Source organism: Trachurus trachurus (assembly GCF_905171665.1).
Source record: "Trachurus trachurus genome assembly, chromosome: 9".
Taxonomy (NCBI): domain Eukaryota; kingdom Metazoa; phylum Chordata; class Actinopteri; order Carangiformes; family Carangidae; genus Trachurus; species Trachurus trachurus.
The window spans coordinates 26,932,767-26,953,409 of NC_139895.1; the positions used below are offsets into that span (position 1 = coordinate 26,932,767).

Below are 20,643 nucleotides of genomic sequence, written 5' to 3' on the forward strand. Positions count from 1 at the left end.
ATTTTGAAGTGTGGCTCAATCCGTGGCTGAAATCTGGAAAACCATGCAAACCGAATGCATAACACAGACATACAGTAATAAACACCTTGCATTAGGTTAGTGCAGGGTGAAACCCTAAACCTAACCCAAAGAACTTTAATTTGACATGCGAAAACTCAGAATGACTGTGCTTTTGCGTGTTTCAGATCAATACAACTAATCATAAAGTATAATCTGTTGAGTTATTTCTTGGCACTGCATGTAACAACAGTTAAGATCAGTTCCGATCAGTCAAAACCAGAAAGGCAGCTGCACTTAGAAACGCACACCCTGTGGCACGCACTGCTTCACCCAGCCTTTCAGGTCCATCAGCTTCAGGCCTGACGGGAATGAGTTGCACGAGTTAGATTGCAACATAACATAAACAGCAAAACTAATGAAGAATACTCCAACACATACATGACAGTAATATTTTATTTACAAAAGTGAGATATCACAATGATGTAGTGTTGGACCAGAGTTAATCAAAAGCTGATACTGGCCTTACAACCAACTCCTCTCCCATGACTGGTCAACAATGAACCGCTAAATGTTTTTTTCTGACAAACCATGTTTCACTCTGTACATGTTTGCACCACAGGGTCTTAAAGTAGCGATCATCAAGGTCTCAGTATTCATTATCAGTTTGCTTTTGAACCACTCATCTGTCTTTGTGCAGGAGTCATCCCAGACAGCCAGTTCACAGAAGTTTAAAATCTATGAACTGCTATTTAATCTCATCAGTGGGTAATAGGCTCACCTCTCTCCGTGATTGAAAGGTACCTTTTAACATGAAGATCTTTGAGAGTGTCACTTTAATCTTCTTCGGTCCCTCCGTACAAATGTGACTGACAGTCCAGAGTTAAAGTGAATATCTGTGAACTCATGCATGAACACGTATTTTTGTATGAATATATACTGAGTGCTGTACCACCAAGCTTTTTAAAACAAGAAAACTTTCACAAAACACTCCAAAAAACAATCAAAATACAATAGGTAACAAACCACAAACGTATCTTAAATTCTCTGGGTCATTATTAAAACCAGAAGGAAAAAACTAAACAAAACAATAATCAAAAATCAAGGTATATTACAGCACTGGTGCTACAGTCTGAGACTATGAATTAAACAAATAAAATGTGACAAAAATCAAAGGAATCCTAAAGCAAACATGTGCTGTGTTGTGTGTGCATAAACTGTGTATATCCGTGTTTTTTTTTAGTCCTAGTGAATTGAATGTGATTCAAACATCCACACTGCCCAACTACAGCTAGAAGTAAGCACACAAGGCCTACAGTGTCATGTTTTTTTTTTGGCAATGAAATAAGGTGGATGCCAACCAGAACAGGGCGGAGCAGGACTGATTGATCTGTGTGATTAACAGGAAACATCTTCACTTTCTCGGACCCATAATAGTTAAAACCAAACAAACTGAGAACTGCCGAGTTGTGGAATAAAGCACTTGGTATAAATGTACAGTTGGTTCACAGAAAAAAAAAGTCAATATAAATTCAACAGGGTAAAATATTCTGTTTATAAACTCAGCCGCTGCTGCAGCTTTAATAAACAGGCCTCGCTGCTTTAAAATCTAACGAATGTCATTTCTAAACAATCACAAGTCACTATTAAAAATCTTTAAATTCAAAATCAACTCTGAAACTGATTGTGCTATGTGAGCAGAAGAAACTGGACAGCTACACATATGAAAAACAGCGTGTGAGTGACAAATTCTTTGAGGTTTTATCTACAGAGGACATCAGATCAAAGCATGAATGAGGGAACTGAAATAGCAGCATTCCTCTACTGTGTTAACCCCCTAATGTAAAATGCTGCTTACAGTCAGTAAACAGCAACAGAATAAATATCTGAACTAAAAATGGCATCGGATACAAAACAAAAACATACACATGTTGTCAATACTTGATATTATAGATCCCATATTTCTAAGTTTGCATTATTCAATCTCTGCACACACTACAAACACTAATACTCTTCTAAATCTTGAGCTACAATTTACTTATGTTTCGTAATGCTGGGTTATGATTGGCTGAATTCATCCAATCGTAGCATCTACTGTAACCTGGAGGCTGTCCAGTTCAACTGATACAATATGCCTTGACTGATTTGGAGGGATTTCATCAAATGTTTTGAGCCAGTGAGGAATGAGTAAATCTGTGTTCTGCTGGCCTGGGGTTTGTCTGACACTGTAAAATAAAAAGGCATGTTTTAATAATGCAACAGTTTAAATCAATCTAATAAAAAAAAAGGAATGAAGGATGTTTCGCATATGCATGTACACATGCGTGCACAGGGCCTGGTCCAGAGTCTTTACATAATTTGTTTGGTCCCATTCAAAAAACACACACAGCAGGAATTCTGGGAATATCCTCAGTGCTCCTGGGTCTTCAGGCCTGGGGACTTCCGAGAGTGAGAGGAAAAACTAGAAAAGTGCCTCAGAAATTCTTGACAGCTGCAGATCAATCTGTGCTCAAGTCACTAGAGCGAGGGTTGTGTGGCAGATGTGAGACACCAGTGACATGAGGACGGGGTTTTAACTGAGTCGAGGCCTGCGGCTGGCTGACGGGTGGGGTGTAGTGGGTAACCATGGTGCTGATTACCCTCTGGTGCTGATACTGTGGCGGAGCTCCGAGGATGGGCCCTGCAGCAAACACACAGACACCCACTTCATACATAATGTACCATCAGAAACCAAAGTACAGGAATGCAGACACAGTGGTTGGAGACTCACAGGGACTATATAACATGCCAACCATATTAGCAATTTGCACTGTAATACATGATGTAAGATCTTTGAGCTAAAACGTAGCCTGAGAAACGGCAAGTTACTGATGCACCGGTATGAACTTGTTCTGTGTCTCAAAATAGAAAAGGAGTGGCTTTGTTGTGTGTAACTCATCATTTTGCAGCCCTGTGAGCAGGGACTGTCATGAAAAAACAGTTCATCCTGAGAAAAACAAATTTAAACGGCAGCAAAACAAAATCACGGCCGTAAAAATGCCAATACGCTGTCCAGCACAATGTATGTCTCTCTCTGCGACCGTCCGGATGGTAATTAATGAAAAGCGTTGCCGGCAATGCACTTAGTGTGTAGCCACAGTGACAGTGGAGAGGATTCAATAGACATAGATCAGTAAAAGGTGCTGATCGCCTGTGCTCCAACTACACTGGACACAAAGGAGCGCTTGTGTCCCGCAGGCACTTCATCTTAGTTCATATCCTGACTCCACTGGGCCAGCCTGGGTTATGGCTCTCCAGGGAGCGCGACAAGATTACTGTGATCGCTCTCGCACTCTGAGTCCTCCCTCCGGAGTCACAACCAGACACAGCTACACCGCCACCACCACGTGCTGCACACACACAAACACACACACACACACACTCACTCACTGGCACATGCTCTTACCTTAGAGAGGGATCCGAGTCAATGGCTGTTTGTCTTCAGTGAGAAGAACAAGAAAACAGGCTGTAGGAAAAACACCAGAGTCAGTCTGCAGGCGGCTTTCATTTGTCAGCACCTCATATATACATGCTACTTAAATTGTTACCTTATGGTCTCCCATGCAGACGTTAGGGCCCACTGTGTCGTAAACAACACCCCTCTCATCATCTTCTCTCTGGAAAGGGGAATGGATGTTATTATTATTATTTGGAGGAGTAACGCAACAAATTAACAGACATGTTTCGGACAGAGTCGATGCTGGGGCGACAAAACCATGCAACTGGAGCCACTGAACACAACATTTTCCACAATTGTTTGTCACACACCAGACCAGCATAATGTTAACAAGATTTGCTTTGAGTGAAATAACTGTGATTGTAGAAACTAGGAAAACATTTGCGCAGGTAATTTACTAACTGATATTAAAATCATGGATATTTCTTAAAGGGATACTTCAACATTTTGGCAAATTGGCCCATTGCCATAATCGCTATAGTCATAGCAGTAGGTTCGTTACCTTTAATTGTTGGTGCAAGATATTTTTAGAATGGCGGAGCGGAGCGGCGAGCTGCTCAGAGCTACGCTACGGAGGCTAATGGGATTTCTTGGTTTACCTCATCAAACTCATCACATACACAATCCAAAAACTCCAAAACGCTCTCGTGGACAAGTTGTGGCCTGCACATTCACCATGCTGTGAGATAATAATGGAACGTTACGAGACGGAGTTGTTTTCGAGGTAAATTCATGCAAGACCACTGATGCACGTTGCGTTCAGGGACAGTTTTTCAGCAAGCAGTCACCTCGAAAACGGCACCGTCTCGTAACGTTCCATTATTATCTCATAGCATGGTGAATGTGCAGGTCACAACTTGTCCACGAGAGCGTTTTGGAGTTGCTGGATTGTGTATTATATGAGTTTTATGAGGGAAACTAAGAAATCCCACTAGCCTCCGTAGCGTAGCTCTGAGCAGCCTGCCGCTTACACCGCTTACACCGACAAATAAAGGTAACAAACCTACTGCTATGACTATATCGATTATGGCAATGGGCCAATTTGCCAAAATGTTGAACTATCCCTTTAAAGATAAATGGGAATATTGTAACTACAGTGACAGTGGATACTGACCCTGTTGATGTATTCTTGGGCAGTGTGCGACATGAGGATACGATCACACCAGGCAGGACAGCGAGTGTTCATGTACTGGGTGGGTTTAGTGTACTCTTCACTGTAGGGGTAGCTGAGGGGGGGTAGAGGACAGGGCAAGAAGGCAGAGTGGTTAAGAGCTGGGAGTTTTTACACAGCGTGGTTTACAGCAGGTAGTGGAGTGAGGGAGTCTCTTACCTGGGTGGAAACGTGATGTCCTCTTCCCTTAGAACATCGAGAAAGGCTGCCACTTCTTTGTCGTATTTCAAAAGCTGAGCGACAGAAGCCATTAATGATTAGCGCTACAGGAAATCACAGCACATTAACAATAATTACGAGTGAGGGAGTACAACTTTGGCACAGGTGACAGGCCCATTTACAGTCGCATTTATCTCAGTTTTATTTACCCTTTAGCTTTTGTATTTACTGCACTGACATTCATAGGACTGTATTTCCGCTGATAACATCTTATCAAAAAACTGTGATGACATTCCAGATTGTTGCTAAGTAGCCTGTCGGATTATCAGTTATGGTCACATTGCAGAGTTTCTGCGTGGCTACTGGAGTTTGTGTGTGTGTGTGTGTGTGTGTGTGTGTGTGTGTGTGTGTGTGTGTGTGTGTGTGTGTGAACATTCTCACTGATGGGACGTTGTCTTCCCTGAAATACGCCTGGTGCAGGTAGGCGAACAGCTTCTCCTCGATGTGGAGCAACACCTGCACAGAAAGTGAGGACAAGTCAAGAGGCAGCTGCAATAAAAAGTCCAAACATCAGCCGCCGTCCGAACCGACAGTTTTTAACCACCTGGTGGTCGTTGTCTTTTTCTTCGCAGATGATCCTCTGCACTTGGTTACTGCTGTCCTTCTTCACTGTCTGCACATCTGCAGAGGTGGACAGATGCTGCTCACAGAAACACATACACAAAAAGAGTCTCAGTCAGAATACCAAGCCAAAGAACAACTCTGTCACATGAGCCAGAGGAGGAAGTAGAGCTGTTACCTGGACCAGACTAAGTGTGTCCAGACGGAAGTTAAAGTCCCCGAACAGGAAGAAAGGCAGAGGGGTGTAGCGGCTGTCTGATATCCTGGAGGGAAGTTACACACATGTTTAGAATGAGTGTGTACATATTCATCATGATGAATATCCTGTCCACTACACGAGAAAGGCTGTATGACAACAGATAATATCAGCCAAGACACTATCAGACATTTTCCATTCATAAAGGCATTTTACTCAAGTTTTAAATTATACTTTTTGGTTTAAATCAGTTGACGCTTTCCTTCACTTTGAGTTAGTTCAGTATAGTTTATTATAACAGGACAGTGTACAATACCATTAGTCAACTGGGTAACACTTTATTTTAAGGGGTCCTTGTTCCTGTGTATCTACCTAATTAATTACAGTGTAATTACCTATGTAACCGTATGTAATAACATGTACTTACATTGTAAATACATAGTGTATTTTGGTGTACTTACAGGTCCTTGTTACACTTGTAATAAGAAATGCTTGTGCAAAGAGAGAGGCCACTTTGGCATTTCTTATTACAAGTGTAACAAGGACCTGTAAGTACACCAAAATACACTATGTATTTACAATGTAAGTACATGTTATTACATAAGTAATTACACTGTAATTAATTAGGTAGACACACAGGAACAAGGACCCCTTAAAATAAAGTGTTACCGTCAACTGTAAAACAATTTAAAAAATGGTTGTACCAGATTTAGCGTCTAGGGCTAATTTCCATCTGTAGTCCCAACATAAAACTCACAATACGGATCACAATGAAATACAGATCGCAAAGAATACACATCACAGTAAAATGCAGGAGGAGCCCAAGACATAGAACGACACAGGTGAACATTCAGGCGTTTGTGCGGCAGCAGATCTGACCTGTTAATGACGTATCTAAGTGCGTTTTTGCGGTTGGCTGAGTAAATGGAAGGGCTGGATTCGCAGGCAGTGAGGTTGGAGGCATCGTGGAACAGGTGGACGTTGACCAGGTCCAGACCTCTGTGGAGAACCCACACGCACACAGATACACACACACACACACACACACACGCAAACATACGCAGGCAAAAAAATCAGCGATATGTGGCAGGTTGAGGAAGAAAACAGGAAATGATCTGATAACTGACATCTGATAGATGAGTGTGTATGTGTGTGTGTATGTGCATGTGCCTACCCAGGTGTCACTTATGAGAAGCCTTCTTATCAGTGATTGCACTCTTGTTAACGCTGAGTCCACAAACAACCACATTTGTCTTTTGTCCCAATTATTCACTTCTTTTCTTTGGCTGTCACTGGAAAACAATGAACGTACAACCAACACACGAGCGCTGTTGACTCGCCTCATGATGTTGTAGCGCACAGACTGTGGGCTCTTTTTGTTATGTCCATCAGGTTAAAAACACGGCAGAGCAAACAGTGACAGCAGTTCTTCTGAGGCAGACTGCAGCAGCAGCAGCAGCAGCAGCAGCACTGTATGTTTTTACTGTTGAATTTCTGGGTTGTGTTTAGTCAGTGGATCTAAAATATACATTATTAACCTGGAGCCTGTGCTACAGTAATTAAATAAAAATGTGGCTCAGCACAACAAGGGTTGATGCTATTCCTGTTATATGTCTGTGTTGTTTTGGAACCTCACAACATATATAAATATTGAAAGTGACCACCAAATGTCTGGTCAGATAATAGCTGATTATATTTATCTTAATCAGGCTGAGTTATGATGCTTCTCTTTAGAGAATCTTTTCCTTTTTGAACCTAGGCGGCATTCACTGACAATTTTGGGTTCCTTGGGTTCAGTAGAAAAAATATGTAAAATGCAGCACTGGCATTATAAAGTTGATATAGTAGTGAACTTGTTAGCCAACATGTTGATTGATTGATTGATTGATACTTTACTGATCCCATTGCTGGGAAATTCAGTTTGTAAGAAATACAGAATAACATGAGAAGAGGGGAGGAGAAAAAGCAAACTCCACACTATGCTCCAATTGAGAGTACAGTGTGGGAACCTATACACCCAGCATATAAGAAGCAGCTTTATCTTTTACTTAGAATTAGCCCCGGATAAAGGACAATGAGTCTCTCCTCTGTGTCAACCCTGCCTCATTTCCACTCTCACAGATATCTGAGTCTAGGTTTAGTTTTCATAAGAACTCCAAGTAAGTTTTGTTTTTATGATGATGTAAAAGCAAAAGCAAAAAGTCAAAGTCAAAACGTTTTGACAGATAACTGACACTGTACGTCGAGACTCTTACTTCTGACAGCATCAACGGCTAAGGCACCTTTGTGTTGCTGATCAAGAACCGAACGTGAATGCAACTGAACTGACATGGCTTTCACTGGATTTTGTCAGAAGCTAATAGACAGTAGACACATCAGAGACTTTTGTTCAACAGAGACAGGTTCTTTCCTGAGTTCCCCGGAAAAGTCGGCAAACAAACAAAAAATGAAAGAGAGTTGAATGCAACCCTGTTGCCCTGTGTTTACTGTATGAAGGTGAGGTCAGTGTGCAGTACATACTGGTTGTGTATGATCCAGCGGGTCCTCATGAAGCCCTTCCTGGACCACTTGAACTGCAACAGAGACAAATCGGTGTGAGTCAGTAAACAGCAGTGAGTCGTGTCTGTGAAGGGCCAAACTGATAATTATTGATTCTCCCACATAATTTGTCTCATCTCCCTGTCAGCGCGGGCAGACAGCCCCTGCAGCCCCAGTAGACTCATTTATCCCAACATCTCCCTTTGGCCCACACATCCCCCCTCCCTTCACCTGCATACACACAAACACACACACACATAAAAAAAACGGAGGCATTCACAGATGCACACTCATGCATACATACTCACATCAGGCCAGAAATTCTTTGGGAATTTTTCTTTCTCCACCGTGGTGACCCCGTCCAGAGAGCCCATGTACTTGTTCTGCCCCGACACCGCTTTAAAATCCTTAACTGAGAGAGGCAGGCCGAGAGAACGGAGGGGGGGAGAGAGGCGTGACATGTAAAAGAGTGAGAAAACATGCAAAGAGCAATCAATAAACTGGTGTTAACCTCATCAGAGCGGCATACGTGATGAAAGAATCTATAAGCGGGCCATTAGACTGCATTTGGTGAACAACAATCGGTTTTAGGCCACGCAGCAAGTGGCAGCTCCAGGATGTTTATGGTTCTTCCATAAGCTTTTCTGAAGGAGCTTTTTCACACCTAACGTGACTGGACTATGCAGCAGGAAAATAACAGCTCCACTTTAAATTCAGGTTCTTTGCAAATATCTGGCCAGGTGGGCCGGCCATCCAACTGTCATTATACACAGAGAAATGATTTTGCTATTGCTGATATTAAAAAAGTGGCAAGAATCTTGCCAATCTGGTGCAACATTACTCCACTGAAGATATTGATGAGACATTACCAAAAATAAATAAGATGCAAGGGGAGTAGTTTACTCAAATAGTCTCTTGTAGATGTACATAGGCTAGTTCTTCTTTTGCTCTTTAAAAGGCAAGAAAACAACAACATAAAGTTCATGGACAACAAAACAACTCCAATCAATCCCACTGTCACATCGAGGAAGTAACGTTTTTACCATTGAAGTCATATTGGTAGATGTTTTTCAGGTTCTTGTGGATGAAGTACATGCTCCCCAGAGCCTGTGGAGGGACAGAAACATACAACATGAATTTACACTATCTGACAAATGCACAAGGGAGCAACACTACAAGTGACAGCACGCAAGATCAGGTCCAGTTAAAGGCATTTAAACAGTGAAAGAAAAATCATACCAAAATTAAATGTTAATTAAAGACACCTGTATGTTGTAGAACATATAAAATGTCCAAAAACAAAATCCTGACATAAATACTGTATATAGCGGTTCCCTCTGAAATCGCAATTTATTTTCAGTGCAGTAAAACGTGAGCCTTACATATTTTGATTTTCTAACTTAAAGCTTCATCTTCAAGTGTTAAATATCTAAGATCTTTGAACAGAGTCTGTCTGTAGTTTTCTCAGCTGTGATCCAAACAACTAAATATGATGCTGAAAGCGGGAGAGATGAAGGACTGAACTGTTTATCTCCCCGTCATGTGAGCTGAAATGTGAGCCTTGTATTGAACGATACAGTGCGACACAGCGTTACGCTCCCAAAGACACATGAAACTTTAAAGAATTTCCACGTACAAAATGAACACGTAACCTCACAACACATCCACGCTCTGGCCCCTCAGCACACACACTTCAGCACCCAATCATCCCTGACATGGGCTTGACAATTTTTAATGTACTAACTGCCTGCTCCACTGATCTGATTAATCATGCCCTGTGAGATCAATAGAGACAGAAAATTAAAACAATTTAAAAGGTATTAAGCAGTAGGCCTGCTGTCTGCCAATGCCGCCGCTGTGACTGGGGGAGCCGAAAGAAAAATAAGGCAGCACTCAGAGGGCTCGGGGCGTGACGGACCACTGTGCAACCCACCCCCTCCTCATCCAGCCGGAGCATGAGAGATCTCTCCCTGAAGAGATCATTTATCTTCAGTGCCAAAGTCATCCTCATTTAACAAAATGGAAGAGTCTCCATTGTCGGCTCCAGTGAGCAGCAATTAGTGACCAACTTTTCCAAACTAAAGGGAGTGGGGTTAGAGCAAGGCCAGAGGGATTCGCTCAGACTGACCTGAAAGGGTTTAAGAAAAAAAGAAAAAAAGATGACACGCTCACCGAGTTCACATTTGAGAAAAGCTACATTGTTATTCCAGCTCACTAATAGCACTATAGCCTCTCATTCTTGTGGTTAATTCAAGGACCATTGTCTTGTAATTAGCTAGAGTGAGAGAAAAAAATCTAAATTGTCCTAGTTTGTTTTGGCTGGATCAGTAACAATATTGTGTTAAAAACCGTACAGAGAAAGTAAACACGCACACACACTCAAACACAGATACACATTCTCGTCCACATACTCTGCCAAACACCGATCTTCATCAATCAGGTTTGTGCACAGTTTAATAAAAAAATATTGACTTACAAGTGATTTTTTATCAAAACACCATTTGTACTGGGAATGCTTGCAAGGCTGCCCCCTCTGCTCCTGCAGCTCCTCTGAAAGCCCCCCCCCCCCCTCCTCCCAAAACTCTCTCTTGGCCATATAACTGATGATCCGCAGCCAGTGGGAAACAAATTGAAAATCAATGCAGGTGGCACCGACGAAATGAGAATGAGGCATTAGGAGTGGTGGAGGGAGGGAGGGGGGGGTGCTACCCTCTCAGGGGCAAAGAGTGGAGGGTGCAAACACTCCAGCACAGGGGAAACTTAGTCCCAGCTGTCTTCCAACCCTTGCACTTTATTTATGGTGCAGAAATAGGCTGGGATCAATAGTTTTAATCTGGAGTTAAATGTATTGACTTTGCCCCCCTCCCCCACTCTCACGCACCCCCACCCCCGAACACCTGGCCATTGACTTTCTCCTTTTTACTTCACGCACCTTCAGTCTACAGATGCAGCAATTGACCCCAGCCAGTGTGAGGGTATCACCTGGGAGGGGCGAGGGTTAATAGCTTAAGAGATACTCCGCCACTTTCCTCAACTGGTGCTGCCCACAGTCAGAATTTCAGACAAACTAGTGCCGACAAAAAACCTGTCATGAGCAACTACAATCACAACTCAGTTCCAAGAAAGAGGCTAAAAAAAACTTGCTTGTGCTGTTGTGAGGTCACTGAAAGAGAATTTGGAGACCAGAAATGGTCTTCACGTCAGGTGAGGTGATTGAGGCCGAGCCCATGACCAATGCAATGTCCCGTCAGCTCCGTAATGACCCTTTAGTAGCACGAGGAGCACCGGCTCAGTCTTCAGCTGCAGAGACAGACTTTAGGTTCCACAATAGATGACGATAAGAGATGTAGGTTGTGACACGAGAGCTTAACAGACTTCTCTTTAAGAATATCTGCTCTGTCTGTGCCCACATTGTGAAACTACTACCACATTGTTTTACCCTACATCTTTAAGATCTATGGCACTTATATAAGGCTGTGCCCTTTTTACACATGCCAGAGCTTGTGCAGTGGGGTTTAATATATGAAACCCAACCCATAGGCACAAACACACAAAATATCAGATTGCGATAAGGATGATAGATATGAACACCTATTAAAGGTGTGAAACTTAATCTCTTTTTCTGCTATTTCTATTTCCTGGTCTTCATCAGAAATGGAAAATATTCACTTTAACATTCTTTTTTAGATCAAGAAGTCTGATTTGAATAAGCATGCTTATTCATCTGAGTTCTGTGCAAGGGAATTGGATGTTTTTAAAGTATATTCATACCTGTGAACTGATTTAAAACACACAGACAAGGGGAGAGTACAATGACAAATGCACATGTGCGTAACTTGACTTCATTTTTTTGTAACATTGTCGGAAATAACCTGTTCTGTAAGTTTCACTGGACACTAAAACCAAATAATTTTTTTTTTCTGATGCTCCACTAGGATTAACCAACAGCTCCAACCACCAGCACAAACATGGAGGAGGACTCCATCTAGTGGAAGAAGGTGTGAACTACTGTGGCTGAGATTAATGTGTGTTTCTTACTGTGAAGACGTCTTCTGCTTGAAAGTGTTTGTCCACATAGATGCAGACCCTGTCAAAGTCTTTCATTTCCTCACTGGACTCAATACTCCTGGAAACAGCAGAACACAACAGATCAATCATAAAGCAATGGAACAAAAAAGCTATTAAGTTTAAGAGATTAGACAATGAATTGATTTGTCAGTGGACAGAAAATGAATCTGCAACGATTTCGACAATTATCTAATAATATGTCGTTTTAAGGCATAGTTACCAAAGCTCTACTGGTTCTCAAATAAGTGTGGGCTTTAGGGAATCGTGATGTGAATTTTTCACTGGTTTCCAACATACTACACACTAAATGATGATTGGCTAATAGAGAATAATCAGGATTTGATCAATAATCAGTCATGCTTTCTAAAGAAAAAAACAGATATACATAATATACAAGAAAATTTCCAAATGTCAGAACCTATTCAGACACCTTTCTCATTTTATAATTCCTACAGCATTTTTTTTAAAGCTTTTTTCAGTGGTGATTGCAAAAACCTGCATCTTTGATAAGAATGTAGGACAAAAGGGGAACATTTAAAAAAAACATTTTTACTTGTTGCGACAAAACAATTTGGCAAAAACTTTATGGAGTTCAAACTCACACTACAATAATCTAGAAAATGTAATTTGATCCAAACTCTAGCCTCTCTTTACTTAACGAAATGCCCAATTTCATATAGTCATATAGATTAAAAAATGCTAAATATTAATAACTATAACATACTTCGATGAAAAATACAAAGCCCTGTTGGAATTATCTGTCTAATCCAACTTTTTTGCCATTCAAGAGATTTACTTTGAAAAAAAATGCCATTGTATTGATCAAGACATAATGCTATTTTCAACACTCGACATGTTTCTTCCAGTTATACCAAGTCTGGATAATAGCTTGCCATGAGCAGTTGTCCCATCATGCATTGGGGACATGTGATGTGTCGAGACAGTGCTCTCCTTGTAAATGTTTTTTATAAAATCAAGGCAGGGGAAGAATATAACTTAGCATGGGTTTATGATCAACACATTCATCCTACCTGAAGAAATGTTCTGCATGGCCCATGTTAACCATGTAGTCTTTCCCTCCCACCTCCTGGAAGTGTAGGGCAATGAACTGGGGCTTGTAGCTGTGGATAGTCTGTAACAGAGCACAGCAGACAGGTTTTACATTACAGAGTGATGAAGAGTGAAGAGAGTCAACACTGTGTGTTATAGGTTGAAGGCAACGATCCATTAGAGGTCATGTGGAGCTTTTCTGTTATTGAGTTTCTGCCCTGGGCCTGGTGTGGCTGTGTTATCAGTTATCACCACATAGGATCTGTTTTCCAGAGAACATGGGGCAGTGCATGTTGGGATGTCGTCCATGTAACAATGCAAGCAGCCTATGAGTGGGCACATATCCACTATGTAACACTGAACTACATCACACTGTCAACAACGTAGAAAAGAAATGTGTGACACTGTCGGGAATGAGAGGAAATAATACATGTTCAAAACTGTGAGTTATTAAAGAAGGACCCGGAGGCCCAGCCTTACCTTATACAGCTCATGTAGCCACTCACTTTGAATTTCACCCAACTACAAGATGACAAAAAGAAAAGTCATCATTAATGACATACAATCTGTCTACACACTGTACCAGATCAAATATTAAGACTGCATTAATTACATTTGGCCACATGGGGGCAGTGAAACAACCTGTACACATTAACAGAGCATAATGCAAAGCAAACATGTTGTGTCCAATATTCTCTCATTTAGCTGTTCTGTTCTCAGTTGATGTGTGGCTTCAGCTGTGGATGTTCTGTTTTCTTCTAATAACCAGTGTGACTTTTAGGTTATAGTTTGCTGACAACACCAACCCCCCCACTCACCCATCCACCCAAGAGGACCACTTGTGCTTGTCCTAAGTAGAAGATTCAATAGACCATTACTTGAACACGAGTTATTTCTCTCTATTTACTTCCCACTTGATTGGCTGTGTGTGTATAGATTAATTCATGTGCCCCGACTTCCTGTGTCCTTTGCTTCAAATGGACTGCCCTCTGCAAAGTCACGTACATGCAACTTCAAGATATTTAGTCAGATTTTGACACAGTGGCAGAAACAGTGCTAACGTATTTTGGTTTTCTCCTCATCCATTTGCATTCTTTTCATCTTGGACTCCATCTCATCTTAGGCTCTACCGCAGGAGGCGTGGTGGCCAAGTGGTAAGGCGTTGGTCTCGTAAACCAAAGATCATGGGTTCAACCCCCATCCATGCCTCTAAGGGCCATATGTTCAAAAATTAATTTGGAACTATATATCATTGATCACAATGATTTGTATCAAGTAAAAAGCTTGTCAAGGTGAATAAGAATCATTCCACAGTGTCAATGATGTACATTCCTAATGCAAGCTTGCAGATCCTTCACTAAATAGTAGATAGTTTTACTATCACAGGACATCAGTTGAGTAGATGGTTCTTTAATGTGGCCAAATGCATTTAGTTTCACACTGCTGAAAGAATGTGGTCTGAGTGATAAGATCTCAAATGCATCCTCTATGTAGGCTACTTTGGGTAGTTTGACATCTCAACTTCGAGCTGTTCACTTGTGATTGGTTCAGTCGAGACAGATTTAATACCAGTTCTTCTGAACCAGGTATCAGACAGACAGAGATAAGATTACATCAATGGTTGGCCGGCAAACAGTTCCCCCACATTTCACTGACTATTTCATACTTGATTCATTGCCTCATAGCAGAAACAGGAAAAAAACAATGCAAATGAAAAGATATTTGCTGTGAACTCAGCTGCATTAAAGTAGTGTATATTGTGAACACAGGCAAACAGACAAAGGTTTGAAACCCTCTGACTCGAGGCAGAATGCAAATATCCTACAACGCGGTCCAGCCATTTACTAGGTTTGACCTAGTCTAGCTCTTTGTTGGCACACATTTAATCATCAATTCCCACCGAAACAATTCCCTTTTTTACATATCACCAGCGGATACGGCTAGCAGCCTGTGGGTAATTTGTCATAAAATGGCACCAGCCACTGCAATGTTAAATATCTATATACTGTATCGCAGCAGAGACCTACTGATTTGGCATCACTGTATATAACCATTTTACCTGGCAACAAAGTTAACTGGAAAATGTTATCTCCTAACACAATCTCAATCTTTGAATGGAAACTATGCTGATGAGAGCTGTGGGAGTCAATTACGAGCGTAAAAAAGCAAACAAAGAAACCTTTGACTGAAACATTCTCAGTAAATCTGGAGGGATCTTTTCCGAGGCAGCCAGGTGATAATTATCTGTGCTTTGTCAATACAATCAACTCCATACACATTATGCTTTACACTTCATCTGCTGTTAATGTGAAACCATAGTGTAGCTTTAATTATGAAGTCCAACTCCAACTGCACAAACAGATAGAAGAAAAGGAAGGTGCTTTATCAGTTTGGAAAAAATAATAATCATCGCTCAGGGTTCAGAATTCATTTGCCAGAGAACAGGACAAAACAGGTCAGCTAGAAGTCAAGAAGTCATCAATCAGTGAAATGAAATACTCAGAGCTAATATTAACTCAGCAGTTTAAAACAAACAATAAGGGTTGTCTGGAAATATTATCTTGTGTTGTTCCACTGGTTGAGTGTTCCAGGATGTAGTCTCATTTAAGTTTAGCTCCACCTGTCATAATCTGGCCACCGTCCACGCTTCATCCTAGGTGTGTTTAAATATTGCATGACTACTGTAAAACAAGATGAGCAACAGGCAGACTTCCATTTACACTGTAGATGTCAAAGCTGCACTAGACAAAATTTTCGTAGAAAAATAGACCAATTTTGTCAGTGCAAGTGTCACAGGAGAGTTATTCTGACACAGATAATAATATCAGTAATGCTTCTTCTGATACTGCTAAATCACGATGTTGAGTACTGGTGGCTATGGACGTCGAAGCGCTGATCCAACATTACACAATTTATCAATAAACTTTATAGTCTGATAGATAAAACCACAGTTTTCCTGGGAAGAGAGCAATTATACAGCTGTTAAAATATTTTATGCCTTCGTGCCAGAAACAGCTAGGTCCAGAAGCATTATGTTATTCAACCCATTCTCATGAGTGATATCTCAGAAAGGCCTTCCGGGAGTTTCTTCAGATTTGGTACAAATGTTTAGTTGGACTGCATCATGAACAATTTAGACTTTGGTGGTCAAAGGTCAAGGTCAACTGTGATGTCTTTGACCTCTTCATGTAATATTGTGACACCTCCGTGAGGGAGTATCTTCAGAGTCACACAAACGCCCACACTTGGCTCAAAGATAAAATGATTCAGTTTTTCAAATGTCAAGGTCATAATGACCTCACGTTCTTGTGGATGTGATATATTGGGAATAATATTTGATATCCTTTTGGTCAAACACTGCAACATAATAATGTTCTGCAAAAACACTTCTGACCATTATTCGGTGCTGTTGCTCAGGAAGGAGAGATTGTGACCATATTTCCTGCAACTTGGTTGGTTGGCAGAGACATAAAACCATAAGGCAGTCTATTCTATTTTGTTTTTTTTAACATAGCAGATAAGATCAGAATTTGGTATCAGCCAATACACAAGTACTGATTATTATCGGGAAGGAAAATGAATCTTGAGACTTAGTTGAGTTGAATAGTTGCCTCCTCACAAAATATTGCCTTGTTATTGTACTGTATCAAACTAATGCTAGTAGTATTATTATCGCAGCAGCATTGTAAGGAATTTGTTAATTTATTGAATCGTGGCGGAAAAAGCAACATGACAGGTCTATGTGGAGGGCGTGATAAATGTCTGTAAAATCAAAGGTTTTCTTCTGATGGTATGTAAGCTTATTGCACTGCTGACTCTCGTCCCGGAGAATCCTCCCTCGGTCGAAAACTGGATTCTCTGGCCTTTTAAAGGCAATAAGAAGCACATCAATAAACAACTGCCCTGTAAACTCAACTCTGGCATTTGCACATCGTTGCTTACACAACAGTGTTACAAATTTGGCCTTAGTGTAGTTACAGGGTCACACACAATCTTCTGCAAAGCCAGATGCGTTCACACCACCTGAGAAATGGCTTTGCATAGTGCATTTGCATGGCAGTGCAGCATGTGCGACTGGAGCTGAGCCATTGTGACGCAAAGGACTCCTCTCTGATGATGTTGGCTACTAACACGGACCTGTGTGTGCTCATGGACGTAAACACACACTACTATTACACTCATTCATATGCATAGGTATGCGCAGGGGACAATTTGGCTTATTTGTTACAACTTAAGAGAAAAACAATAGGAGAAAATCCTGAAAAACCTAAAGAATTCAACACTAAAAATCCAACCACAAAATACAACTTCCCCTGTGTGGTAAAAAAAATTAGCCCTGCTTCAGACAACAAGACCAGGCATGTTGTTCAAGAGATGTCCTAAGCGGGCATGCACAGCAGCACCACTCCAATGAAAGTGTTAGCCATAATCAACCCAGCATGATGGTTCAGTAGAGGCTTTGTTGTTCCAAGCTGTCAAATAGTTTTGTGTAAAATTAGCTGAAACGAGTCCTTGGTTATAATCTTCTCATAACTAAGACTCTTACAGACGATCCCTTTTCTAACCTTTAATGTGTGGATAAATGGAAAGGTTGTGTAATGAAAATTCACGCCCATTGAATGAGTCTACAAATAGTCATTATACAAGCTACAAGAAACTACAGACACAATCTCCAGAGTGCAGGGACCAGTGGCCATAGACATGTGGCACAGAGCAGCCGTCAGTGGACCGTCCCACTGCTCTGACGGGACACTCAACTACTACAGTGCTGTACAGCAATAGGATTTATCCTGTGATGTGCTTAAGGTCTTGCTCTTATCCCAAAGGCTGAGAGAACGGTTAGGAGTGTTTGTTTATAGAAATAGAGGGGGCCTAAGTAAGTAGAAAAAGCTCAAGTCCCCTGGGGGAGATATTCATCTGTTTACATATCTCCCACAATGGGATCTAACATGTTTTCATTGCAGCCAGATCGGGCAACCGGAAACATGGTCCTGAGCCAAATTTCCATGAGTGTAAGAGCCCTCCTCCCTCCTCTGTCTGGAAGTTTTGTCAACCCCAGGCTGGGCCAGAACTGAAACCCCTGGATATTTAGCCAAGTGTTTAGGCTATAGTCAGATCACTTCAGTCCCTAATGAAAAGTGCTTTCATTGTGTGTGCGTGCGTTTTTCTTTAAAGATACAACTAATACTAGGCAATAAACTACAGCTGAAATAAAATGAACCATATACAACGATATGAATGCTGTAAATGCTGTAGCCTACAGTAGGCTATGATAAGGATAGTAAACTAACCTTTGAGTAACACAGATCCTTCCTGTAATTTTACAACATTAAAGCCAGTGATTTTCAACAGGGACTGACTGCACAAAGTTAGATGGAGTATAAGAACTGGAAATACATTCATCAAAAAGTTTCCTGTAGTGGCTTTAACTGTGAGAGTCAAGACCTGTGGAAGTAGTGACCTATGTGGTGATGGGAGGACCGGGCATATTTTCTGAGACTGCAATTGAAATGTTTTCAGGCCTTTATTTAACCTATAGCCTCTGATGATAAATACGCGATAGGTGGCACAAACACATGATTGCACTCCATTCTTAAAAAGTAGCAATCCAAGTGTAAACATAAAGCTTTGATTATACTGTAGGTTTAGATTGTCACCTGTTGACACAGGTCCGTCAATATTTGTCTGTCAGGGTTTGACTTGACACTGTCACGGTCTACTCTGACTGAGACTAGGTCACGTGAGGGGTGAAACTTACTTTGGTTCGTGCCTTTTTTAAATCAAGACAGCGGATGAATACTATTGAGCACATGCTACTGACAGCTGACAAAAGAAACACGATTGACTTAAGTCGACTTTGTGCCACTGGATGCACGAGAGCCTACACATGGTTATTACGTATAGGATACAACGACGGTGAACAGGCCACTGAGCGCGTAAAGACTTCAACAGACTTTGTTACATCCTCCTGTCTTGTCTTGTCTGATGTGAAGTAGCAAATGGAGCCCATTCAAGGTGAAGCCTATCTCTCTTGTTCCCTCTTATTTATCTGTCAGCCTATCAGCAGTAGCCGAAGTATAATCCTCTGGCAGCGCTGCAGCCCGGTGTAGTTTTAATTTCACTCTTACCACCATCACCAGCACTACTACTTACATTGTCAAAGAGTGAGCCGACGTTGGCGGTGACGAGCAGCACATCAGTGAATGTTTCCATGTTAACGATCCGCGTTCACACACACTCTCACGCACACAAGTCCAGAGAAAAAACTCCGCAGCGTCGCCAAATGACGCGCGCCCCAGGCAGCAGGCAGCGGGCAGCAGGCAGACAGCAGTGGGTCGGTCGGTCGGTCAGGCCCGACGCGGCTCCGGTTCAGCGGCTTTTACACAGGCTTTACACTGTGAGAGCCCAGATCGCGTTTCCTCTGATCGCTCCCAAACTACACCAGCATCTCACTGAGCACGGCGCGCCGCTCCTGCTCCAACTTGTCGGCTGCTGATGGCGGGCTGTCGTGGTGTCAGGTCGTCATCGTACACCGGCGGGGCGCCGCTCAGATCCATCGTCAAAGCCGAGGAGGAGGAGGAGGCGGTTAAGTTGGTTTTAACAGCCTGCGTGCGCGGATTTCCGCCTCCCCTCGGTTAATTGGACTAGTGGCTTCTTAGCAGACTTAAAGCAGGCTGGACGGCGCATCTGCTGCTGCTCCCTCGACTAACTACCCGCTCCCGACGCCCGGCCCAGGCTCTTACACACACACACACACACACACACACACACACACACACACACACACACACACACACACACACACACACACACACACACACACACACACACACACACACACACACACAGCCGCTGTGTTATGTTGTGTTGTGACCTGTGCTGCTCCGCCCATCGGCTGCGAGCTGTCAATTACTGTCTTCCTTATGTTCAGTCAAGTTTTTCACCAGCACTGGAGGCCATCAAATTCCTCTGAGGAAAATCCTTTTATATACAGTCTATGGGAAAATCCCTTCACGTGAAAGAGTCCCACACACATAGCCGACTACACACACTCCTGAGTGAGTGGCACTGAGCCATTTGTCTTCATATCATCACGATAACCCCGCGCGTTGAGAGGAAACGCTATTGTAGCTAGATAATAACTTTGACTACCTGAGAAAAATACCTGACAGAGCTCTCTACTCACCACTCAACATACCACAGGCTCAACGTGTGAAGTCTCAACAGGAAGTTAGTCATTTTCTAACTGTGCAACACTTTTCTGTTAATGAAATGTGCTCCCACACCAGGCAGCCTGCACTCACATCTGCAGCTGCTCTCCTCCCTGTTTTACAGCTGCATAGGCTA

The 20,643-nt window shown here is 42.0% G+C and overlaps 1 protein-coding gene across 1 annotated transcript; it reads right to left on the reverse strand.

Moving 5' to 3' along the window:
* Positions 1 to 439: 439 nt before the first annotated feature.
* inpp5l (inositol polyphosphate-5-phosphatase L) lies at positions 440 to 20,010 on the reverse strand. Its single transcript, XM_083978307.1, has 16 exons — positions 19,450 to 20,010; positions 13,777 to 13,818; positions 13,278 to 13,378; positions 12,217 to 12,304; positions 9,222 to 9,285; positions 8,487 to 8,590; positions 8,161 to 8,213; positions 6,520 to 6,639; positions 5,623 to 5,707; positions 5,428 to 5,523; positions 5,265 to 5,339; positions 4,824 to 4,897; positions 4,608 to 4,719; positions 3,585 to 3,653; positions 3,443 to 3,502; positions 440 to 2,677 (listed from the first exon to the last, which is right to left on the reverse strand). The coding sequence occupies exons 1-15, from the start codon at positions 19,507 to 19,509 to the stop codon at positions 3,461 to 3,463; spliced, it is 1,185 nt and encodes a 394-aa protein (XP_083834433.1). The 5' UTR covers positions 19,510 to 20,010; the 3' UTR covers positions 440 to 2,677; positions 3,443 to 3,460.
* Between the last annotated feature and the right edge of the window lie 633 nt (positions 20,011 to 20,643).

Coding starts and splice junctions, on each gene's coding strand:
- inpp5l (XM_083978307.1), bottom strand. CDS start 19,509: ATGGAAACATTCACTGATGTGCTGCTCGTCACCGCCAACGTCGGCTCA. Junction 6,640..8,160: donor CGCTGGATCATACACAACCA/GTATGTACTGCA, acceptor GGTTCTCCACAG/AGGTCTGGACCTGGTCAACG. Junction 4,898..5,264: donor GGGAAGACAACGTCCCATCA/GTGAGAATGTTC, acceptor TCTGTCGCTCAG/CTTTTGAAATACGACAAAGA.